Raw genomic sequence first — 23,457 nt, 5'->3', positions numbered from 1 at the left:
CGATGATTGACATTCACTGAAGTTAAGCTAGGACTTGAAGTCGGCCATTCTTTATCTCTGCTCTCGAGTCCAGACGTACTACCGCCCGCAGCATTCGAACTGGCCCCGCTAGCACTAGATGGTTTGGATCGAGCCATAAATGGACTTGTTAGTTTTCATATATATAACCTCTTGCAAGACCGTGATGAATCAATCAATCGGTTATTGTTTGTTTGATTTGAATTCCACTCTTTGCAAATGTGTATTTTTTATCTCTTGCACGTGATCAATTTAACACCTCCGTACATACAAGATGTACGGGTGAAATTGAAAACCAGAATGAACGATGCAGCACTTTGTTTTGATTGTAAAAGCAGCTGAATCTAAGCTTCACCACCAATCTATTATAATCTTCGGTAGTTAGCCTTGAGTCACTTGAAAACTTTCTTAAATACCCCCAGGTTGTTTTTCCCAAACGAATTGTCACAGCTATATTGCGTACTATTGCATGATCTCACTTGGTAGTCTGATCCAGAATGGAGTTACTTACAGTTGAATCGTTTCTTCCCCATATAACCGGACTAGCCAATAAAGATACTTTGTCACCGGGTGAAGCATCACGCCTTCTGTTATTAATTACTGAATTATTACTAGATCATTTTGTTGATTTGCAATTGTTAAAGTTTTTGTCCAGATTTTTAACCCCACAGATCTATGACGAAATCATTGAAGAACGTAATATCGAGCACCAATGTGGGTACATCACTTGCAATAAGTCTCCCAAGCAGAATGTCCGCCGCCTGTCTGTGATAAGCAATGGATCGGCTTCGACACTGCCGGCATTTGCGTCTCCAGGCGCTTCAGCAACATCAACGACTAAATATCAGATATATAATAGGAAACCATCGATGATTTTACCCAATACATATCTCTCCCAATATTGCTGCAAAGAACATTACCAAGCTTCACTTTTTTACAGAAACCAGTTAAGTCTGGAAGCAGTTTTTGCTCGAAAAGATATAATGGTAGCACCTCCATTTCCTGCTATCAGATCTTGGTACGAGAATACTATCACCTGCCTTGAAGAAGTTCTTGCTAAACATCGGGAATTGAAGGAACAAGGAAAGACTCTTGGAGAAGTAATCACAATGATGAACGGTCTTTCAGTTTCTGAAGATGATAAGGATACCAGTGAACTTATTAAATTGATTGAAGATTTCGAAATTGTTGAGAAAGAGGGTGGAGTTCACGGTGATGATCTTGATTCCGAAGACGAAACAGATACCAACGCAGTGGAAGGTTATGTAACAACCAATAAAAGCTTCGGTGGTTATGTCGTCTAGTCCTGAAGTTCTTATGATTAAAATGAAAAATTGCCTCATATATTTGCTATTTTTATTTGATTAGACTCTTTGCTACGCTTTAACGATTTTGTTGACTTCTGCTTTTTCTTCCTATGTGCATTAAGTTTGTTTATTCATGGCTTGTGTTTTCATATATGACTCAATTCTGTCAAATTTCTTGATGTTTTAATTTTAACGACCTTGATTTATATTCATATTATATATATTTTTTGCCTAACCCTTTACAAATGAAAGCTTACCTGACTGTATATGTAGAACTATTTACAAAGTATTAAAGTTTGAATCTTGGTTTGAAGGTTTTCCCAAATTTGAAATTATGATAATCTTGTTCATCAATGTAATCACCCAAAGTTTTACCCATACCAATTCGTTCTAAAACTGGTATTCCAGAAGGAAATGTTTTTTTGGTTGGAGTCTTTGCCTTTTCTAAATACTCATTGTAAGTTTTAGTAACCTTATCCGGGTTAACAATTTCTGAATGCTTGAATACTCGATTTTTCTCTAGAGAATCCGTGATTCCATTGAGTCTTCTCACTTGCAAATCATAATGGGAATTTTGCTTATGCTGGTTTTCCTCTTGGGCCTGGTTTAGTGTTTTTCGATCAGAATGTCTACTTCTCAATTGATTGAATTTGGATTTGAGGACAATAGGTGTAATATCAAGTGGTTCCATCCAAGATTGTAAAATTGATTCATATTCTTTTTGGTCATTTGATTTTACCCGGTCATTCCCAGCTTTATTAATGATGAACTCCCAGATTGCTTCACCTTCAACGAGATCATCGTAATACCATCTCGGGAATATTCTTTCATCTAAGCCAAAACCACCACTCCTCTTCACTGCAACACTTCCGTCCAGGAATATTTGACCACATTTACTTAAAGATTCGTTTCTCAGCGAATTCCAAACTCTCTCGGTATTATATAATGCAACCAGCCATTTAGTATCCAATGCTATTTCCCGTAGTTTATCAGTGTTGTTAGTTGGGATATTGACTATTGGTATTGCGACCTCTCCTGCAGTATTCATACGAACTCTCACTAGCTGAGGGCCCTTTTCATTAACAATTTGTTGTAGTTTCTCAAGATAATGTCTTTTATTGATATCATACTCTAAACTTGGTTTGATTATACCATTAACGTACTCCATGTCATATGCTTGCTTCATGATCGACATCTTCGTCGATCCAGGTAAGATCTGAGAAGGTGAAAACAAATCATCGGTCTTAACATTATAATCTCGGGTGACATTAGGTAGAAGAAATGGGTTCGGTATTAATGACTGTTGTTGTGAAAGTTTTAAAAATCGGCAAAGAACCATCCACGAGTTAGCCCTCGATTCGTCTAGGGTGGAAGCGAGCCTATCCAATTTCTCATTTGGATTTAGCTTATTATAGTTTTTTGGTCTCTTATTGGGCCCTTTTATCGATACATGTCTGAGACCGGATTTATTGTGATTTCTTCTTTCGTTGATCTTACTCATCTTTTCAACGTTCTGACCTCTCCATACTTGATCACGGAACCTCTTGAGTCTATAATGAACTAATTTCTCTAGTAAAACTAACCAATTCTTCACCTCATTGGATTCTTTCACAGCCAGAAGTGCTTCGTCAAGATCAACCCCCCGTTTGAGTCTCTTATAAAGAATGTCACCAATGAATTGATTATGCGGCACTCCCGTCCTAAACTCTTCCTGGAGGGAGTACTCAAGTTCTGTTTTCAAAAGTTTTCGGTATGATGCTGGGTCATTTCTAAGTTTTTGCAATTCTCTATTTATTTCTCGATGAGGATGCTCGATTTGATTCGAGGTCTGATGAGGAACAGGAAGGTGCCTTATATTGCGTAACAATGATTTATATAGAGCCAATACCAGCGACCTATGAGTCGGGCTCAGTAAGAGCTCACTAACTGGTATGTACATAGATAAATAAGGATAGTTTGATAATGGTTTTCAGATACTTTATATTTTTTTCGTTTTTTTCAGTTTCTCGCAGAAGACTTCTTTGGTAGCTTTTTATCAAAAGCTTTGATAAATGGAGGCCCTTTCTCTGATCACTACTATTACAACAAGACAAATAGATTAAAAGAACATGGTATGTTTAAGCATCTGGCTTGATTTAGTTCAAGTTGCGATCAATCTAATATTCAAGATTCTTTACTAATATGATTGAACTTAGGCACCCAAGCTATCGAGAAACCAATCAGCAAACCAATTGACTATATTGAAATTTAAGAGGCATAGAAGCACTTATACATTACCATTTACTTTTCCAAATAAGTCAACAATCACGGTTGATCACTTCATTACCCAATTAATAGACGCGATCAACAATTCAGGTGGCTTGTTATTGGAAGATAAGGATGATGCTTCGTACGATAACGAAATAAATGAAGACGATATAGAAGTTCCTAAGTCAGAACTTATTGATGACGATGGTGATGTCAAATTAGAAGAGGGTGGCGATGATAACAGAAAGTCGGTCACTAAAAACGATATTAGTATTGCAATTCCAAAAGATAAAAGCTCACCGTACGATAACCAATGGATTCCTATAGATGATGCCAACTTGAAAGATTTAATCTTTAGTGACTATGACATACTTGCGTTTAAATATGTGAATGATGGTGACTTTGAAGTTATTGAAGCTGCTTACGAAGACCAGTGATCTACAGTAGAATACAAATTAGAAAATAAGGAAAATAAGTATATACTTATCACTCTATATAATAATACATAAGCAATGATATATAAAATAATTGATGATTGTCAAAATAGACATTTTAATGCAAGAAAGACAAATTTAAAAGAAAAACATAGACAGCCTAAATAAAAACAAAAAGATAGAGAACATAAAATAAAAACAAATGGAGCTGAAATAAAACCAAAAAAAAAGAAGTAAACAATATTCGAAACGATATGAAAAAAAAGAGAGAACAGGAAAGACAGACGAAAGAGAAGGAATAGAAAAAACTCCCAGTTTTAATCACAATTGCCAGGAACAAGAGGGATAAAACAAGAATTTTTAAGATGAAAAATTGGAGAAGTAGAACAAGTTGAATATTCTAATTTACATGATTAAACCTTGAGCCATTAAGTTATTGAAAATACCTTTAATATTTTCGGGGACTGACCCCACTACTGACTTTGCGAATTCCGGATGATTGAACTCGAGATCCATGAACATTATGAACATTATGATGACTATGAGGATTATGCAGATGAGATTGACTATGGGAATGACCATGACCAGGACTTGTTATACCAACTTTACCACTAGAAACGATCATTCCAGACGATGGTCGACTACCGGATCTAGACTTTGGAGTTTTAACACCACTTCCATTAGCTGATCCAGAAGACTGTCGCGGTGAAGACGATAGTGTCGTACTAACAGTTCTTGTAGTTGTTGTTGTAGTAGTTTTAGTGAGATGACAAGGTTGATTAGAAGCACTATTTGTTGAAATAGATCGTAAAACTTTCCAATCATTAGAATTTGGAATACTTGACTCTCGTTTCGGAGAGCTATTTAGTACAGTACCATCGGCGTTATGAATTTCAGCTTCAACATCATAAGGAGTAGAAGTATTGGCAGAATGAGAGGTTTTAGGAGTTTTAACTTGAGGTAAATTTGAAGGAGGCGGCGAAGGAGGAGAAGGACTTGGAATTTCTTGAACCATACTTTCGGTACCATTACCAATTATAATATCATCATTTTCAACGTTATCATCATCGTCAACATCTTCTTCATCAGAATTATTAATAACTTCCACTACGCCCGAATTCTCATCTTGATCTTGATATTTTCTTGGTTGACCAGGAGATTCCACTGGCACTGCTGTTTGAATTTTAGCAGCTAGAGCACCACTAATCTTACGTCTTCTAATTGGTGTATTGAAAGAAGAATCAATATGACTCATTGAAGAATTAATTTGTTGTTGATGTTGGATTTTACGTTGTTTTGCTTCTTGTTTTAATCTTGCTTTTAATTCTTCATAAGAAGTTAAAGGATATAACCCACCTATCATTTCATCGGGTCTATCATCCAAACACATAGTATGTCTCCAGTCTCTAAAATCATTTTGATGTAAATATAACCAATGTTGTTGAGGACCAACAACCATCCCAGGTCTCATCATTCTCATATAAGCTATACATTCATTAGCAGTAAAACCATGAGTATAAATAAGATGAGCACCAATTAAACAACCAGTACGACCTAAACCAGCTTTACAATGAACTGCAACTTTACCACCTTTTTGAATAACACATTCAGCAGCACCAATGAATTTTTGAACATATTCTAAACTTGGACAAGTACCATCTTCAAAAATCATATCGATATGTTGAATATTTCTTTTAGTAAATTCTGAAGAATCATAAAGATGAGAATTAAGACGAACAACCAAGTCAACATTATTCATCATAAAATAATTTAAAACTTTACGGAAAGGCTCATTCAATCCATTTCTTCTTGAATTTTGTTTTGGCGAGGCAAAAGCAATGAAATCTTTTGAAATTACATTAAAATCACCTTCTTCCACTCTTTCATATTGTTCATATTCTTCTAGATTAAATTTTGTTAAAACAATCATACCTCTTTCTTTTGCTCTCCACATCCCGTAAACCACATCTTGAATAGTTATTTCAAAATCAGCATTTGAATAACCAGCATCACGGAAAGGTTGCAAAGGAGGATCAACTTGAGAAATTGGTTGTAAAACTTGATGAGGAGACCAAGATTGAACTAATACCATATAACAACAGAGAAGACAAGCAGCATTGGCTCTTTCTTTAGGAGAAGTACTTGAATAAAAAACAATTGCTTTACCCTGATTTGATTCTTCATTCAAAATATTATGTAAAATGACTGCAAATCTGTATAAACTTCCAATGTGTAAAGGACCAAAATCAAGATGGAAAGGGTTATAAGCCAAGACATCTTCTACTGTGAAATAAACAAGGTCATTAGTATCAGGAGGAGTGAAATCATAAGCTCCGAGATATATACGGTCTAAAAAGTCAATTGTTAGTAACAGAAGAAATTGGAAAGAATTGGAAAGTAGAGATACGTACTCTTTAAGAATTCGATAAGAGGAACGTTTATTCTGTTTCTCGGCATGGTGAAGATTGGAATATGATAAACTTAGAAAGATGGAGGTATGAGATGACGGAATTGGAATTTGTATTCGAATGGAAAAACTCGAGGAGAATAGAATGAAAAAAAGGGGTCAGGAAGTTGAAAGTCAGTGAATTGGTGAAAAAGAAAACAGGAGACGAAAAATCAAGGGCAAAAGGTTCTATGATATTTCGAGGATGAATCTTCTTCCTTTTCGTTTTGTTTAATTTTTTTTTTTTTTTTTCTTTTTTAATGGATTTTTTTTTTTTGTTAAATTTAGTTTTGTAATTTCTTTCCTTAGCGAAGCTTGCAAATGAATCAAAGGGGAAAAAATATGTGGATGATGAGCTTGTTCAATTGGGTTGACACTAGACGGGAGGACAAGAGCGAAATTTGAACAATGGAGATTTTGGTGGTAAGGGAAACGGAGTGGGAGAAGTTTGAAGCTTATACTTTAATGAGGGAAACTCGAAAATATAATGAAATAAGTTAAAAAGTGAGATCGAAAGGGAACAATAATGGAAAAGTATTAAATAAGAAACAATGATTAAAACCGTCAATAATAACCAGTTGCAAAGGCGATTTTGATAGTAAAACAGTTAAAGAAAAATTAAAAAACGAATAAGTCAGTGAATCTTTGTTCAATTCAGGTGTCGTTAGGTACAAGAAGCAAGAAAGTACGCTTCCAACTAACCAAAACCGACTGAAACACGGAAATCGAGACACAAGGAACAAACTAGGTTGTTAATTGGGATCTTTAGTGATGAAAAGAATGTATGAGCTTGTTGCTAAGTCAAACTAAAAAAAGAGCTTATTAAGCGTTTTTATAGTCTTCTGGTTGCAAAGTGACAACACCAAGAGCAATGAGACGAGAAACGATGGGCTGCTGCTTCCTTCAAGTCAGACAAATGAGGGATAGGGGGTAAGATTGTGTGATTTCACTACCAAGTTGGATACCTTAATCCAAGGTTAATTATTAAAAAACAAAAGAAAACGAGGGCGCTAACAAAATGGAAAGAAGAAAAAATCGAGTCAAAAGTATTGTGATGTCTTAAACATTATATACTTCTCACCAAATCAAGTCCAACTGTTGATGTATTGACCCGTTCTGTGCTTTCCAAATCAATAGACTTGTTGTATTTCATCGAGATTGATTTGAGCGAGTTTTGTTTACAATTATGTCTTTTTCGGGAGTAGTAATTATTTGTGGCCCCTGCTACACGACCTCTCGGTCTATTTGTTCATGATTTTCCAATTAACTTTTAATCAAACCTCCCCAAGTCCTTCGCTTTAAGATGGTACGTATCTGATACATGGATGGTCCATTGGCAAGACTACTAACACCGCAGCAGAGTTCGTTATACGGGTTTTCATCCGAAACATTATCGGATCTTCGAAAGTTTCGATTTGCCAGTGGCAGAGCTACTAAAATGCAAGCCATTATATGTATGTATTAGATATCCCCCAATTGCGTTGGTAATTACGATTATACTAACCATTTCTCGGGAAAGATACCATTGATAAAGAATCCTATGATATCAGGAAGGAAGACGGGGCCACCGTCTACGAGTCGATCGAGGAACTCGTGGAAGATTTACCCGATAACAGCCCCCGTTACGTTCTTTTATCCTATCCGTTCAAGTTGCCAGATGGAAGATTGAAGAATCCGTTGGTGCTTGTCTATTGGAGACCCCCCACATCCCTGGCCAACCAGATGTTGTACGCCGGGGCCGTGGAACAGTTTCGGGAAAAAGCCGGGGTTTCCAAGCTCCTCGAGTTCCAGGAGGAGGAAGACTTTGAGGACATGGAAGACCAATTGCAGTAGTTTTTGCAATCTTTGTTTGTATAAAGAAAGGACGTGCGCGAGTCTAAAAGTCAATGCTCATATTTACGCTTTGCTGTACTGTGGATGTAGTGTAACTGTTGTACCGGCGCTGAAAGAAGAAAGAAAAAAAAAAGTTTGGAACGGACGTGCGCGTGCACAAATACTTCATCGCTGAAAAAAAAAAAAGTTTCATTACTTAAAGGAGCCGGTGAAAAATTTTTAGTTTCAGAGCTTCTTCTTCTTCTTTATCAAACAACAAAAATGGCTAGATTACACTCATCCGTATGTATACAATACTTTCAGCTTTCAATAATAAGTGTGGACAGATAGGAAGTTAGTGAATGAACATATGCTGGATCGATACGGTTGCATGGGCTGGATATTTTGAGTCTTATCAAGAGTTTTTGAATCCTTTGAGATTTGAAGTTTCGCTTTTGATACTTGATGTCAGGATAGTGCCAATGCGGTTATGACTGGTCGATACCACTTTTTATTGTAAGGTTTATCGGGGAATGAACGAGGTTCGTTTCTAGGTAAAGAATCTATACTAACTCGTATTAGGGTAAAGGTATTTCTTCTTCTGCTACCCCATACTCTAGAAACGCTCCATCATGGTTCAAATTAACTTCTGATGAAGTTGTTGAACAAGTTATCAAGTACGCCAGAAAAGGTTTCACTCCATCTCAAATTGGTGTCTTATTAAGAGATGCTCACGGTGTTTCCCAAACTAAAGTTGTTTCCGGTAACAAGATTTTAAGAATCTTAAAATCTAACGGTTTAGCTCCAGAAATCCCAGAAGATTTATACTTTTTAATTAAAAAGGCTGTTTCCGTCAGAAAACACTTGGAAAGAAACAGAAAAGATAAAGATTCTAAATTCAGATTAATTTTAATCGAATCCAGAATTCACAGATTAGCTAGATACTACAGAACCGTTGCTGTCTTACCTCCAAACTGGAAATACGAATCTGCTACTGCTTCTGCTTTAGTTAACTAGATTTGTTTATAGCTTTTGTAATATTTAATATAATCTTAGTTTTCTAATTTCTTACGTCTAATGAATTAAAATAAGTTACATTGGTTTTTTGTAAAATTTATAAATTAAAATACTAAACAAGAAACTATAAAATACACTGTATAAAAGAAGTTAAATAAAAAGTAAATGCATAAACGGATTCAGCTTAAATATCATCAATATCTAAATCGGATCCTTCTTCTTCTTCTTCATCATCATCTTCACCAAATTCGAAATTAACATCTTCATCTTCATCAGCACCAAATGTATCAGTTTCATTGATTTTAGCGTTTTCTGGTAATTCACCAACATTCTTCAAGGTTCTGGCTTCATCAGAGTTATACTTATGAACAACATCACATTGATCATCTTGGAAATCTCTCAAGGAAACTAAAATAATATCCCCTTGTCCCATCCAAACCTTCTTTCTTAATTTACCTCTAATATGTCCCATTCTTTTAATTCCATCAAAACAACTAACTTCTAATCTACCATTACCTAACATCTTGGTGATTTGAGCGTATTCTTGTCCTTCTTCTTTATAGATCAATTCTCTCTTTTGACCCCCGTTAACATTCTTACCTCTTCTTCTGTTTTTACCACCTTTACCTTTACCGGATTTACCCATTTTGGCGTGTATATCTATAAAGGTTTCTTCTAAGCAAGAAAGAAAGTAATTATCTTCTTCTTTTAAACCTCACCAACTCAGTTACTCACAAAAAAATTTTTTTTGCTCAATCGTAGGCTTATGTAATGGATGTGCAGGTTGGGTGTGTGCAACCTGCAATATCGCCTGATGGGAGTAAATCTGAGAATGAATAACCTGAATTTGCAACCAAAAATGAATGGTTTTCGGTTTGTAGTGTTTGGTGGTATTCTAGTTTGTATTTAATGCATATCTGGGTTGTCCTGGTGTATGTTTTTGTCATTTTTGTATGTTTTTGCACAATAATTGTATGATGGGGATGCGAGCCAACCTTGAATAGATGTTACAAGTGCTGTGAATAAAACTCTGGACCCTTGGTAGAAGGGTCTTATAACCTAATTCCTTTTTGAAATGTCCTACTCTAATGTCCTACTGTCATTTCGTACTTTGTCCTAGTTTATGTCCGGCTTTATGTCCTGCTTTATGTCCTACTTTTACGTCGTAGTTTTATTTCCTAGTTACATACAAGAAGTAAATATCAGGTTAACGCATAGGTGACTCTTCGTTGCTCTCTCTTCTTCAGTACATTTATATACTCTTGTCCTTGTTGATTGGTCAGATATCTTTCCATATATATATATATATGTATATATATGTATATATATGATCCTGCTGCAAACTGTTCGCCTATTTGTTCAGGAGCAAGACCCGTACATCTACAAATCTCGAGCTAACTGAGTACTCTATTTGAAAAACTCCAGCTGATAATTTGCATAACAACCACGATTAATAAAACGCTGGTAACATGGACTCCTTTGAGGCAAGCACTAAGCTTAACCAGATACTAAGAAGCTTAACCCCTTCTCTTCAAAACTTGACCCGAGCTGCTCATTTTGCTTTGAAAAATGCTGAAAGTGAAGACTACTTATTTCACTCAATAATCGATTCAATAAACGATGATGCAGTTGAATTAAATACTAAATCAACCATATTTCAATTCATTGAAGTGTTGATTCACGAATCTACTGCTGTTTCAGAACAACCAAAGTCACACTACAATTATCCTTATATTCATAGCGTTAAAAACTCCTTACCTCGAATTTTATTAAAAGTTTTACCAGGGTCCAATATAACAAGTTTGCACAATATCTATACCAGTTTGAAAAACATTTCTAAAACATTCAAAATCGATTACGATGATTATGAACTCAAATATAATTCGATCCAAAATCAATTCAATGCAGATGACTTGAAAAATTTGGATTTAAATATTCCTTACCCAGAAGTAGAATTAGAAGACGAACCTTCTAATAATATTGACCCATTAATACTTACTTGGGAGTTGCTTATTAAAAAGAAGAAACAAAGCCAATATGAAAGACTTAGATTACTAAAACATGGCGAATACTTAGATGCCCCATTAGAAGAAGACGAATTATTCAATGTTAGAATTAACAAACCTAATACGAAACCCCCAACTACTAAACCAGATACAAACCTTCTTACCAAAAAGCAAATCTTAATGAGAATGGAAGACGACCGTGAAACTTATAAAAGATCTAAAGAAACCTTATGGACCGTCAACCGACCTAAAGACTCAAACTTTGTTAGTGAAGATGAATTCTTGGTGCATTACTGGAACAAAATTAATCCAATGGATGAAGATGAAGATAAAGCCTTATTGGATACCTTCGATGAATTAAATAATATGATTGCTACTAGCTATAAAGATAAACAATTTTAAATAGTTTTGATGGCCTAACGAATGTACAGTATATCTATATGTATGTATTAATTTTTTTTATATACATTTTATTCAAATGTTTCTATATAACTCTTATTCATGCGGCATCCGTATTAGATAAAATACCTAAAAGTTCGTTTTTACCTGCAACTCTGTAATATGCCGAAGTCCTAACATCGGTATCGGCTCCTAACACAGTAATAGTCAAGACGTTATCCACTTCTCCTGTCTCTTTTAAATTATTTACATACTCAAAACTTGGATCATCGATCCTAGTAGATCCTCCGCTGAAAAATACTGATGACACCGGACTCTTAGAGGAAACTTTCCCAAATGGTGAATTACGTGGGAAGTTTGGATTGGCTGGTGATGCAATTGGCGAAATTATTGGATCATCTGGATGGTGCTCAGCACTTGGAGTAGTTGGTACCGAGGAAGGTACTCGTTTAACTTGGTATTCTTCAATCAATTCTTTCGATGGTGTACCGGATGATTTATGATTATAATATGATACAATGAACTTCAAAGCTTTTAAACAAAGATGGTCTTGTTGAACAACAACTACATTTTTGATTAATGCAGCATGAACTCCATCTCTATCTCCAAACACATCATTTATATGTTGAATAGTATCACCCATGGTATCCAAACTTCTTTCACGATCTTCTTTTATGGAAGTACCTGGATGGAATCTGACTGTACAATCTTCCACTTCACAATGTGATCCTATTAATCTTTCTGCTTTTGCTTCAATCAATTGTCTAACTTGAGGCATCCAATACTTTAATTCATTTTCATCAACAATTGAAACCCATCTGGCAGAACCAATAAGTTTAATATAACCACCATTCTCAGCTATCAAACCTAAGTTTGGAACCGTTCTATACAACGCCTCTAAATCTTTCCTCTTCATAAAACTGATGAGGTAAACTTGATTTCTAGGATCTGATAAAAGCCCATTTAAAAGCTTAGAAATTTTATTAGGCTCGGAGAATGGAGTTTTGCTTGGATCACTAACTCCAGCAGCTACCTTGTTAAGATCATTTATATTAGTGGGGCTTATAGCAGATGGAGTTTCCAAATTCAAGAAGTAAATGTTTTTACCTGTCCCTGTTTGTTGATCATTATAGAAATTTTCAAAAACATCTCTTGTAAAAGGAGTCAAACTGCTCAAGTGGCGACATTGGTCACGATCCCAAGCTTCATTTATACTATCAATGCAGCTCACAACCCAAGCCTTAGAATCATGAGTTACAACCGTATCATGGCAATTTCTCCAGCGCTCTAATTTTTCTGCTGGATTCATAGTCAAAGCATATTTAAACATTTCAGCAAATTTTTTAATGTCCCAAGGATTAATTAAAATAGCACCTTTACCACTATGGTCTAACAATTGAGAAGATCCTGTAAACTCAGATAACATTAAGGGAGATTTCTTTTCAGTTGTTGCAATAATAAACTCGTGACAGGTTAAATTCATACCTTCTCTCATGGAGGAGACCACAAAAACTTCTGCTTCACATTGTAAGGCCAAATATTGTTCAAAATCAATATCTTTTTGTAATAAAACAACTGGTTGGGAAACTGATATGTTTTCTGGGAGTGAATTAATTCTTGCCACAATTTGCATGATTTCACTTTCATAAGAAGAATCATGAGAACTACCAATACAAATCTCAATTAAAACAGTGGTATCGACAAATTCAGGATTTTCAAGTAAAAATTTTTCATAAGCTAGTAATTTTTGTTTGATACCTCTTAATTTGTCCAATTTATCTCTACAGACAATCAAATTTTGGTCACTCCATCTTTCTCTAATTAATTTTCTCCATTCGTTGACTTCATTACTCATTATAGCTTGACTTAAGGAATTGGCATCTATACCAACTGGAATAGTGGTAATGCTAGTAAATTTACCATCATATGTAATTCCGAATTCATTAGTATCAGCTAGTAAAAGACGATTGCAGGTTTGCAAGAAATGTCTGACGTATTCTTGATTTTGGAAAGAAACACAATTCGCACCCAAAATACCTTTCAATAAAGCAGTACGTTGAGCAAAGCAACGGAAAACTTCTGAAGATGGGAATGAAACGTGTAAGAAGAATCCGATCTTAGCGTTGGGTAACTGTTCACGAATCATTTGAGGGGCTAATAATAAATGATAATCGTGAACCCATATAATATTTTCTGGGTCATTTGGATCCAAATGGCCATTTTCCTTTTTATAAACTTCAACCACTTTATCAGCAACTAATTGATTCAAAAGTTTGTAGTGGCCCCAAGAATGATCTTCAAAAGCTTTTGATTTTGGATCATCAGGAATTTGATAGTGTAATGAGGGCCAAAGAATTTGTTTACAAAAAGATTTATAATGACCTTGGAAAGTGATATCATTAGGGAAAACGGCTTCACTGTTAAATTCATCTCTTAAGTTTTGAGCAATGTTATCAATAACATGAGATGGAACGACATCACTAGGCATTGATAAAGTACCAACCCATTTACGATTATGAATCTTTCCACTTTCAACTGATAAACGAACGGCTTTAGTTAATGACCCATTTCCTTTATCAGTTAAAACAATTTTCCAAGGAGCTGTTTCGAAAATATTTTGCTGATTTGAAAAACCAGATTCTAAATTAGCATTCGAAAATCCACCAAATGGAGCTAATTTTGTTTCGGATCTACCATGAGCAACGTCATTAAAGTTATTTTTCCAATCATCCAAATCTTCATTATTTGGATTGGTTGGCTTTTGATCGGTGGAAGATTTTCTTGAATCATGTTTACCTTTTTCTTCTTCTTCTTCTTCTTCTTCAGCAATAGCTAAAGAATTATGACTACTATTACCATGTAAAGTGAAGTTTGCTCTTGATAATGCGGATCTTGGTTTGGAGGAAGTTGCAGGAGTGCTAGGGGTCATACCACCAATTAAATTAGTGAAAGAGCTTGTTGAAGAGTTCAAATTTGGTAAATCAGTTTTTGATCTGCTAATTTTCAAACCAGAAAATCCAATATCATCATCCTTTTTATTTTTGGGGTCCACAACCAGAGAAGGAACTTGTTGATTATAACGGGAACGGGGTTGAATATAATGAGAAGCCAATTTTTCATTTAAATTGTCAGTTAAAGGATTTTGAGGGGCATTATCACCAGAAGATTTCTTTGATTTGTGATGCAGATAGAAAAACTGTTCGACATCACTACTTGATAATGCAGGAGATTGACCTCCAGGATTCGATTGCTTTTCATAACCACGCGAATCATTTGATAATCGGCGATCGCTTGTTTTCGGAGACGAGTTAGCAGGAGAATGTAATTGAGAATTGGCAATACTTAAAGATGGTAATATTGAGCTTTGATTCGGAATTCCTTGAGGAATACCTTGGGGAATTGGCGATCCACTATGAGCTGAATTTGATCTCTGTTTAGCCTTTGACTGTAAAGAGGATGCCGTTGCATCTTTTTCAGCAATATCGGCATCGAAAACAGCTTGAGGGCCAACCTCAAATTGCACCGTATAAGGCAAAAACCTAGATTGAAGTCAATTGGTTAGTAAATTTGAAATCTTTTAAAAAAATTGGGACATGATTTTTCAACATACAAAGATGCGATTATGACAGTCATTCAAATCAAAATTGGGTAATGTATAAGAAATCCACTAGACTTTTGATATCTAGACCGATTTAGATAGATATATATATATGAATATAATGGTGTCTTGCTGTGATGTTCCAATTAAGTAGCAACATTTCTATGAACTTTCCACACGGTTCTGTAAAGTTGCCAAAAGAAAAGGAAAGAAAGTGGCACGGAGATGTACGGATGTTTTCCTAGACAAAAATCAACTAACATAAGGTACAGCAGAATGGCACCACCTTTTCTTAAGAGAAAGCAAACTAGCATGTCGAGTGATCTAATACTAGGGGATAGTCATTGTCATCTTAGTACTGAGTGTACTGAGGAGCAGATCGAGCCGATTGTCGATACCATAAGACATGAAGAACGGTTGAACAAAGGGGGATTTTTCAGTTTAATGTCAACGAACCATCTTGACATTGAGATAATTGACCAAATAGCAGAGAGATTGGACGGGACAACTAATCCAGTCGTGCCATATTTTGGAATACATCCGTGGTATTCTCATTTATTTAGTGATGAGCCAAAGCAGAGTAAAAAAGAGCATTATTACTCAGTTTTAAAACCGGCACCATCAGAGGAGTTACTAGAAGTATTACCTGAACCGATAAATCTAGAAGAGTATTTAAACAAGATGGCTACAAAGCTCAAAAAGTATCTGGTGGTTGGTGTAGGAGAATTAGGATTAGATAAGTTATTTAGAATCCCAAGTAATGGGTACTATGGGAATCAGCAAGTGCCAATACCTGAGCAGCAGGTAAATAAATTAACCATGAGTAAAACCAGTATAGAACACCAAAAAAAGATCATGGAAAGGCAATTACAACTAGCCAACGAGTATCGGAAACCCATTTCGTTGCATTGTGTAAAAGCACCAGGTCCATTATTTGAAATTGTAAAACTGGGGGAATATCAACAGATCCCCAGTATAATTTTACATTCCTACACGGGATCGATTCAACAAGCTGAACAATGGATCAAGCAGTATAAGACATCACCGCAAAGGTTATTTTTTCTGATGTCGGATTACATTAATGGAACCGAGAACAAGTCTGATTTACTACATGGGTTAATGGAGGTGGTTGACGATGAGCAAATATTGGTTGAGACTGATTTCGGAATCGACCAATTTTTCACAAACGGTAAGCAAGAAGAGTATATAGGGTATTTGAACGATATCTTCAATAAGATCTGTGAGGCGAGAAACTGGGATAGAGCTCATGCTGGCCTGGTGTTGGATCGAAATTTGCAAGCATCGCTAGGTTTATAGATTCGCAATTCTGTGAAAAAAGGTCAAAATTTGCAGCAATGTATGTACGATCCGGAAATCAACATGTAATGACGATGTAGCCAAGATATTGAACTTGTTAGGGAAGGTATTGAAGGTAATGTAGTAACGAAGGTAATGAAGTAACGAAGGTAATGAAGATATTGGTGAAGGAGACCCGGAGCCTCGGAGGTTTAGTGGTTCGGAGATACACCAAGTCCATTGGCCCGAAACATTACATCATAACGAATACTAGGATAAATGTATATTTTTAATCATTTTAAATCATTACAAACTCAATTGACTACTTACAATCTACTTTTGACAATGTCAATGAATTCCAAAGGTTTTAAGGAAGCACCACCAACCAAGAAACCATCGACATCGGCCTTGTCTTTGAAGTCTGGAGCATTCTTACCGTTGGCAGAACCCCCGTATAAGATTCTAACTTCAGAGGCTTGTTTTTCACCAATGGTTTTAGCAAGATGAGCTCTAATTTGTTTGTGAGTATCTTGAGCATCATCAGAAGTAGCAGCCAAACCAGTACCAATGGCCCAAACCGGTTCGTAAGCAACAACAACATGGGTCCAATCAGAAACAATCTTGGATAAAGCATCCAATTGTCTAGCACACACTTCAAGAGTAATACCAGATTTACGTTCTTCCAAAGTTTCCCCAATACAGAAAATAACCGATAATCCTCTTTCCAAAGCAAATTTGGTCTTTTCAGCAATGAATTCATCGCTTTCTTTGAAAATGGTTCTTCTTTCAGAGTGTCCGGTCAAAGTCCAAGTAGCACCCAAGTCTTTAACTTGATCTGGAGAAATTTCACCAGTGAATGCACCAGAGGTCTTGGTGTAAACGTTTTGAGCAGAAACTTCAACGGTTTTTTGTTTATTTTGAGCAACAGCCAAGGCCAAGTATGGTGCTGGTGGAGCAATAACAACTTCAACGTTAGCTGGTAATTCAGCCTTATTTAAAGTATCAATAATCGAAGTAATTGATTCGGTAGTACCGTTCATTTTGTAGTTACCACCAACAAAGAATTGACGAGCCATTTTGCAATTGTATTATTATTATATATATATGGAGATGAAAGTATCAAAATATATCAAGATATATAAAGAAAAAAAGAGTAGTTTCCAGTGGAATTATGGGAATTGACTGGCCTATATATATATTTCGGCAGCAATTGGGCACCGGGGGCATTCACCCTTTTTTTTAGTTCGCTCACGCTCCGTCAGTTGATGGTATTGGTACGGAGTTTTTCGCCGGTGGATCAGCCTGTTCCGAGGGTGAATGAGGTGATGGTAGTCCCTCCACCATGTTGCAGCCATGACATGATCCATGATATGAATATGAATATACGAATAGGATAATGATAAATATATGATTTATGAATAAATAATGTACTATAGACTGTTTACGGAGACTACTTCGATAGGTCTTCGACGCGGTCACTTCGATAGGTCTTCGACGCGGTCACTTCGATAGGTCTTCGACGCTGTTGGCTACGCTTTGGTTTTCTAGTTTAAACCGGGACTTTATTTTATCAGAGTAATTGGAGCCATGTTTAATTGACTCAAATTGTTTTTTGATTTCCCGATCTTTACTTCTAGAAGCCTTGATGGCGTTTTTCTGAGCTCGCAAGATGGAAGAGATATCCATGTCTTCAGGATTATGAATTTTCCCCTTGGTATTGAAGGTAACTTCATCTTTAAACTCTTTTTGTACTTCTTCATCATCGATATCTGATTCTGGTAACTCATCCCAAGTTTTCAAAGGAGTTTTCAAGCAGAACTTGCCGTTTTCTTCACAACGTTTCATGATTAGATACTGGCAATGGGGGATATTTCTTAAGGATTCAAATTCTTCGTAAGACCAACGAAACCATTTCATTAAAAACACTCTTGCCCATATTCCGTGGGTAACCAAGATCAAAATGTTGGGGAAATCGTCTTGCTGGAATTGTCGAAATAGCGTCTCGTTAAAGCTAGCAATACGATCATAAACATCAGCAGCACTTTCTCCGTGGGGGATTCTATAGAAAAAATGCCCATAATGAGCTCGTTCTTCCCAAATTGATTCCATTTCTTCTGGAGTGCTTTGGAAATTCCCAAAATCCTGTTCTCTCATTCGGGGCTCTTCATGGATGTTATATTCTACTCCGGGTAAATCTTTAATTCCTTCAATTATATTATTACACGTTTGTCGTGCTCTTAAATACGGTGACGTATAAAACATTATACTTTTTGGATTCCGAACTTTCTTACAAACATCCGATAAGATTTCTTGTTGTAGAAAGTCTTTCAACACCTGTCCTGCTCTTAAAGCTTGAATATGTCCCTGTTCCGTAAGGGCCACTATATGATTTGGTGTAAATCTATTAACTGATTTATCACAATTTCCTTCACTTTCTCCGTGTCTGACTAATAAAATATACTAAATAGCCGGTTAGTACCATTCAGGATCCGATCCAGATCTTCCTTATACATACCTTTGGCTTACCCATACTGATTAAAGAAAGTAGTTGCTTGTTATCAAAAATCAGCTTTGATCTTTTTTCTAAAGGGATCAGCTGAGAGCAAAAAAATCGGTCATAAGTGCGTTAGGATAAATGGATACTTTAACTTACAACTTACAACTTACAATAGTTGAATAACAACTAAATAACAACTTAATTTAATATATAATTTACAGATTAATCTTGAGCAGTTAATTTTCTTTCAATAGCACAACTTTTAGTTAATTCTTCATCGCATTTTTTCAAAAGATCATCAGCCAATTCGTCAATAGTATGAGAGTATAAGATATTATTATATCTTGAAGGACCATTTGGTAATCTGAAAACGGATTGCCATTCGTCAAGATCCAATTCGGCTTCTCCACGCTTTTGTCTTTCGAAATTATCTAATTTTCTTTGTTGTTTCCATGCAGTAATTTTAGAATGTTCTTTTTGTAATTGTCTTTGATAATAATTAAAATTGGTTTGGTCGAAATTATAGGAATCAATTTGACTATATAAACTTTCTAATAATTGAGCAGTGGAATTTTGGTTTGAATTTAAATTGAATAATTCAAATTCTTCTTGCGATTTAATATCTTTTTCTTCTAAGTTTGATAAATATAAATTAACTAAGTGTTGATTATGAATCTTGATTGGAATTTCTTCGAAAATATTTAAAAATGATAATTTGTTATTTTCTAAATCCTTGGTTTTCCATCTTCCATCAATATAAGCTCCAATAAAATTTTCAGTTAATCTAATGGCTTTCAATTCAATCTCCTTGTTAATCGAGGCCATATTGTGAATCAATACAAATGCATTATTATTACTCAACTGTTGTTGTGCTAAGGAATCAACTAATTGGTTGGTGGCATAACTTCCACTAACGGTTGATTGAAACCATCCTTGAAATTCAATCCCATGATCTAATTCCTTTAATGTATCCAAGATCTCTTGTTGATATCTGTTTCCGCTCTTGGAACGTAACGACCCTCCTTCATACTGATCTGGATATGGATATGGATAAGCATGGGTGATATCTAATAACCCAGAATCATCTTCAAACCCTAATAATGCCCCCGAGTATAACGATGGATAGTTTTCCGAGGTGTGTTTGATGATGGAAAACAATGCACTGGCCTCGATCTGAAGTACAGTGGCACTTGGCTTCTTGTAACTCTTTCCGCTTTGTCTCGATGGCATCTTAACTCACTGTAGTCTAATCCTTCTTGTATGGGAGCCATCAGCTTAAATTTTCACTTTTTTTTTTCATCGTTGAACAATTTTCCTTTTTGGCCATTACATAAGCTTTTGGTGTTTATTACATAATCAGTTTTTTGAGTCGAAAAATTTTTTGTTGAAAACTCTGAAAAAAGGACCCAAGTCATCGGTGATTTGAAGATAAGAACCACCTTTTTCTTTTGCTATTAGAATTCAAGGATAAGCAAGGATGTCTGACGCTGTTAAAGAAGTTACCGAGCAAGTTGCCAAAACTTATTTGGACGATGTTACTGGAGAACAAGTTTCTAAAACTGAATTGAAAAAAAGACAAAAGCAAAGAGCAGTTGAAGCTAAAAGAGCAGAAAAAGCTGCTAAAACTGCTGCTTCTGCTCCTAAAGTTTCCAAGAAAAAGGACCAATTGGCTGATTTGAACCCAAATCAGTATTACGAAATCAGATCTCGTCAAATTGACGAATTGAGAAAAGAACATGATGCTAATCCAGGATCTTTCAACCCATACCCTCACAAGTTTAGTCTTAATATTACTGTGCCAGAGTTCTTGAATAAATACGGTTATTTGAAAAGAGGTGAAACTTTAAAAGATGTTGAAGTCAAAATCACTGGTAGAATTATGACCAAAAGAGAAGCTGGTTCTAAATTGAAATTTTATGTTTTAAAAGGTGATGGTGTTCAAGTTCAAATTATGGCCCAAGCTCAAGATGTCGAATCTGTTGAATTATACGAACAAATGCATGAATACTTAAGAAGAGGTGATATCATTGGTGTTACCGGTTATCCAGGTAGAACTGCTCCTGCTAAAGGTGGTGAAGGGGAACTTTCTGTTTTTTCAACTGCCATTCAATTATTAACTCCTTGTTTACATATGTTACCTACCGAACATTATGGTTTCAAAGATCAAGAAGCTAGATATAGAAAACGTTACTTAGATTTAATTGTTAACGATGACGTTAGAGATCGTTTTAAAGTTAGATCTAAAATTATTAGTTACATTCGTAAATTCTTGGATTCAAGGGATTTTACTGAAGTTGAAACTCCAATTTTAAACGTTATCGCTGGTGGTGCTACCGCCAAGCCTTTCATTACTCATCATAACGATTTAAATATGGATATGTTCATGAGAATTGCTCCAGAATTATTCTTAAAAGAATTAGTTGTTGGTGGTATGGACAGAGTTTACGAAATTGGTCGTCAATTTAGAAATGAAGGTATTGATATGACCCATAACCCTGAATTCACCACTTGTGAATTCTATCAAGCTTATGCTGATGTCTATGATTTAATGGATATGACTGAATTATTATTTTCTGAAATGGTTAAAGAAATTACCGGTGATTATAAAGTCAAATATCATCCTGATGGCCCACAAGGTGAAGAATTAACCTTAGATTTCTCTAGACCTTGGAAGAGAATTAATATGATTGAAGAATTAGAAAAAGTTTATAATGTTAAATTCCCATCTGGAGATCAATTACACACTGAAGAAACTGCTAAATTCTTGAAACAAATCTTAATTGATAACAAATTAGATTGCTCTCCTCCTTTAACTAACGCTAGAATGTTAGATAAATTAGTTGGTGAATTAGAAGATGCTTCCATTAACCCAACTTTTATCTTTGGTCATCCTCAAATGATGTCGCCATTAGCCAAAAAGGATAGAAAAATCCCTGGTTTATGTGAAAGATTCGAAGTTTTCGTTGCTACTAAAGAAATTGCTAACGCTTATACCGAATTGAATGATCCATTTGATCAAAGACAAAGATTCGAAGAACAAGCCAGACAAAAAGCTCAAGGTGATGACGAAGCTCAAATGGTTGATGAAGTCTTCTGTAATGCTTTAGAATATGGTTTACCACCAACTGCTGGTTGGGGTTGTGGTATTGATAGATTGGCCATGTTCTTGACCAACTCTAATACTATTAGAGAAGTTTTATTATTCCCAACCTTGAAACCAGATGCTTTGGTTAAAGGTGAAGAAAAAGAGGAAAATTAGATAGTTGTTTCTGTTGTAACTCAATACATAAGTATGTATCTAATAATTGTATGTAGTTAATAAAGATATAAATATATATATAAATAAATAAGCGAACTGAAACTAAAGTACATAAACAGAAAATATTCTAACGTCTAACCAACTCTCCCCTTCTTTTCATTTCTAATGCTTTTTTATAAGGAGGAGCAGTTGGCATTTGAACCGGGTCTAATGCCATTTTTTTGAAATTTGCATCTAAAGTATACGTAGCATCCGAATCAACATCGTTCAAGTCCCCACATGCAACAAACTTTGCAATGAGTCTTTCTTCCGGATCTGGCAAATCCAAATACTCAAGATTATAGCTTTTGCCAATATCGGCATCTTGAAAGAACTCTTCGGTGGATTTGGTTAATTCCAATTTAGGATTCCATCCAGGTCTAGGTTTATAACCCAAACATACAACAAAAGCCTCTAATGATGTGCCCCTTGAAGATCTAGGTTTGGCACAAATGACTTTTTCAAACAAGTAGCTGAGCTGACTGTATAATAAGTCAATATCTCTACCTCTAAAAATTTTGGCCACAAATGTCCCACCTTCTTTCAAAATACAAGTAGTTAATTGTAATGCAGAAAGAATTAATTGTGCTTGTATATACTCATCCAAATCATGTAAACCAGTAACATCAGGTGCACCATCACTACAAACAAAATCTGCTGGCTCCCCTCCAAAAATTTCAAGTATCTTCTGTAGAGTTTTGGGATGAGTGATATCTGCTTGTATCGTTGTAACCCCATCGATTGGAGTCATTGGTTGCAAGTCAACAGAAACAATCTTAACATCCTCTGGGTTCTCTGGTGCCTTTAATTCTCGACTCAACACCTGGGACCATGACCCTGGAGCTGCACACAAGTCCACTACTCTTTTAACTCCATTGAAAAGCTGGAATTGATCGTTCAACTGAAGTAACTTGAATGCTGAACGTGCTCTCCACCCTTCTTCTTTGGCCCGCCTGTAATAAAGATCTCTCTTGTCTTTACTTGATTTCCCCATCCTGCAAGAGCCACTCGTTGTAAATAGTTAACTGCCGTCCAGTGGGTATTCTTTGAAGTCCAATGGTTAGCTCATCTTCAAATCAATA

The 23,457-nt window shown here is 35.6% G+C and overlaps 15 protein-coding genes across 15 annotated transcripts; 7 read left to right on the top strand and 8 right to left on the bottom strand.

Moving 5' to 3' along the window:
- Positions 1-373: 373 nt before the first annotated feature.
- On the top strand, positions 374-1,519 carry HYPBUDRAFT_151347 (RNA polymerase II subunit B1 CTD phosphatase). Its single transcript, XM_020220451.1, has one exon. The coding sequence runs from the start codon at positions 516-518 to the stop codon at positions 1,320-1,322; it is 807 nt and encodes a 268-aa protein (XP_020078754.1). The 5' UTR covers positions 374-515; the 3' UTR covers positions 1,323-1,519.
- Positions 1,520-1,614: 95 nt separating this feature from the next.
- On the bottom strand, positions 1,615-3,264 carry HYPBUDRAFT_131922 (uncharacterized protein; the record flags this gene model as incomplete). The annotated part of the gene is made up of 1 exon (XM_020219465.1): positions 1,615-3,264. One exon carries the CDS (start codon positions 3,262-3,264, stop codon positions 1,615-1,617), a length of 1,650 nt encoding a protein of 549 aa, XP_020078753.1.
- Positions 3,265-3,374: 110 nt separating this feature from the next.
- HYPBUDRAFT_151346 (uncharacterized protein) lies at positions 3,375-4,082 on the top strand. The gene is made up of 2 exons (XM_020220450.1): positions 3,375-3,436; positions 3,521-4,082. The coding sequence occupies exons 1-2, from the start codon at positions 3,434-3,436 to the stop codon at positions 4,007-4,009; spliced, it is 492 nt and encodes a 163-aa protein (XP_020078752.1). The 5' UTR covers positions 3,375-3,433; the 3' UTR covers positions 4,010-4,082.
- Positions 4,083-4,226: 144 nt separating this feature from the next.
- Positions 4,227-6,681, bottom strand: CDC14 (phosphoprotein phosphatase). The gene is made up of 2 exons (XM_020219464.1): positions 6,418-6,681; positions 4,227-6,355 (listed from the first exon to the last, which is right to left on the bottom strand). Exons 1-2 carry the CDS (start codon positions 6,461-6,463, stop codon positions 4,455-4,457), a joined length of 1,947 nt encoding a protein of 648 aa, XP_020078751.1. The 5' UTR covers positions 6,464-6,681; the 3' UTR covers positions 4,227-4,454.
- On the top strand, positions 6,462-8,285 carry HYPBUDRAFT_154707 (uncharacterized protein; the record flags this gene model as incomplete). The annotated part of the gene is made up of 3 exons (XM_020222057.1): positions 6,462-6,464; positions 7,813-7,906; positions 7,972-8,285. The coding sequence occupies 3 exons, from the start codon at positions 6,462-6,464 to the stop codon at positions 8,283-8,285; spliced, it is 411 nt and encodes a 136-aa protein (XP_020078750.1).
- A 261-nt stretch (positions 8,286-8,546) lies between these two features.
- Positions 8,547-9,281, top strand: RPS13 (40S ribosomal protein uS15; the record flags this gene model as incomplete). The annotated part of the gene is made up of 2 exons (XM_020222056.1): positions 8,547-8,567; positions 8,847-9,281. 2 exons carry the CDS (start codon positions 8,547-8,549, stop codon positions 9,279-9,281), a joined length of 456 nt encoding a protein of 151 aa, XP_020078749.1.
- A 243-nt stretch (positions 9,282-9,524) lies between these two features.
- Positions 9,525-9,945, bottom strand: TIF11 (Tif11p; the record flags this gene model as incomplete). The annotated part of the gene is made up of 1 exon (XM_020220449.1): positions 9,525-9,945. A coding segment is annotated over exon 1 (403 nt), but the record flags the coding sequence as incomplete, so codon positions are not given.
- Positions 9,946-10,740: 795 nt separating this feature from the next.
- Positions 10,741-11,708, top strand: HYPBUDRAFT_164288 (uncharacterized protein). Its single transcript, XM_020222659.1, has one exon. It carries the CDS (start codon positions 10,751-10,753, stop codon positions 11,687-11,689), a length of 939 nt encoding a protein of 312 aa, XP_020078747.1. The 5' UTR covers positions 10,741-10,750; the 3' UTR covers positions 11,690-11,708.
- Positions 11,709-11,786: 78 nt separating this feature from the next.
- On the bottom strand, positions 11,787-15,751 carry TPS3 (trehalose 6-phosphate synthase/phosphatase complex subunit; the record flags this gene model as incomplete). The annotated part of the gene is made up of 2 exons (XM_020223364.1): positions 11,787-15,225; positions 15,741-15,751. The coding sequence occupies 2 exons, from the start codon at positions 15,749-15,751 to the stop codon at positions 11,787-11,789; spliced, it is 3,450 nt and encodes a 1,149-aa protein (XP_020078746.1).
- Positions 15,752-15,965: 214 nt separating this feature from the next.
- Positions 15,966-16,601, top strand: HYPBUDRAFT_3622 (putative endodeoxyribonuclease; the record flags this gene model as incomplete). The annotated part of the gene is made up of 1 exon (XM_020223363.1): positions 15,966-16,601. The coding sequence occupies one exon, from the start codon at positions 15,966-15,968 to the stop codon at positions 16,599-16,601; it is 636 nt and encodes a 211-aa protein (XP_020078745.1).
- A 305-nt stretch (positions 16,602-16,906) lies between these two features.
- TPI1 (triose-phosphate isomerase) lies at positions 16,907-17,656 on the bottom strand (the record flags this gene model as incomplete). The annotated part of the gene is made up of 1 exon (XM_020218259.1): positions 16,907-17,656. The coding sequence occupies one exon, from the start codon at positions 17,654-17,656 to the stop codon at positions 16,907-16,909; it is 750 nt and encodes a 249-aa protein (XP_020078744.1).
- Positions 17,657-17,966: 310 nt separating this feature from the next.
- On the bottom strand, positions 17,967-19,121 carry HYPBUDRAFT_131892 (acid phosphatase). The gene is made up of 2 exons (XM_020219463.1): positions 19,096-19,121; positions 17,967-19,040 (listed from the first exon to the last, which is right to left on the bottom strand). Exons 1-2 carry the CDS (start codon positions 19,108-19,110, stop codon positions 18,081-18,083), a joined length of 975 nt encoding a protein of 324 aa, XP_020078743.1. The 5' UTR covers positions 19,111-19,121; the 3' UTR covers positions 17,967-18,080.
- HYPBUDRAFT_172770 (uncharacterized protein) lies at positions 18,989-20,365 on the bottom strand. The gene is made up of 2 exons (XM_020222859.1): positions 19,197-20,365; positions 18,989-19,032 (listed from the first exon to the last, which is right to left on the bottom strand). Exon 1 carries the CDS (start codon positions 20,305-20,307, stop codon positions 19,300-19,302), a length of 1,008 nt encoding a protein of 335 aa, XP_020078742.1. The 5' UTR covers positions 20,308-20,365; the 3' UTR covers positions 18,989-19,032; positions 19,197-19,299.
- A 26-nt stretch (positions 20,366-20,391) lies between these two features.
- KRS1 (lysine--tRNA ligase) lies at positions 20,392-22,430 on the top strand. Its single transcript, XM_020220448.1, has one exon. The coding sequence runs from the start codon at positions 20,555-20,557 to the stop codon at positions 22,334-22,336; it is 1,782 nt and encodes a 593-aa protein (XP_020078741.1). The 5' UTR covers positions 20,392-20,554; the 3' UTR covers positions 22,337-22,430.
- On the bottom strand, positions 22,404-23,369 carry HYPBUDRAFT_116980 (tRNA methyltransferase; the record flags this gene model as incomplete). The annotated part of the gene is made up of 1 exon (XM_020219171.1): positions 22,404-23,369. The coding sequence occupies one exon, from the start codon at positions 23,367-23,369 to the stop codon at positions 22,464-22,466; it is 906 nt and encodes a 301-aa protein (XP_020078740.1). The 3' UTR covers positions 22,404-22,463.
- Positions 23,370-23,457: the final 88 nt, after the last annotated feature.

Source organism: Hyphopichia burtonii, assembly GCF_001661395.1.
Source record: "Hyphopichia burtonii NRRL Y-1933 unplaced genomic scaffold HYPBUscaffold_1, whole genome shotgun sequence".
Classification (NCBI taxonomy): domain Eukaryota; kingdom Fungi; phylum Ascomycota; class Pichiomycetes; order Serinales; family Debaryomycetaceae; genus Hyphopichia; species Hyphopichia burtonii.
Note: the sequence above shows the minus strand (reverse complement) of the source record. Positions and strands in the feature narration are given on the sequence as shown.

Excerpts from the sequence above, each read along its gene's own strand:
- HYPBUDRAFT_151347 (XM_020220451.1), top strand. The coding sequence starts at position 516 with ATGGAGTTACTTACAGTTGAATCGTTTCTTCCCCATATAACCGGACTA.
- CDC14 (XM_020219464.1), bottom strand. The coding sequence starts at position 6,463 with ATGCCGAGAAACAGAATAAACGTTCCTCTTATCGAATTCTTAAAGA. Across the intron at positions 6,356-6,417 it reads TCTTATCGAATTCTTAAAGA|ACCGTATATATCTCGGAGCT; the intron begins GTACGTATCTCT and ends TTGACTTTTTAG.
- HYPBUDRAFT_164288 (XM_020222659.1), top strand. The coding sequence starts at position 10,751 with ATGGACTCCTTTGAGGCAAGCACTAAGCTTAACCAGATACTAAGAAGC.
- HYPBUDRAFT_172770 (XM_020222859.1), bottom strand. The coding sequence starts at position 20,307 with ATGCCATCGAGACAAAGCGGAAAGAGTTACAAGAAGCCAAGTGCCACT.
- KRS1 (XM_020220448.1), top strand. The coding sequence starts at position 20,555 with ATGTCTGACGCTGTTAAAGAAGTTACCGAGCAAGTTGCCAAAACTTAT.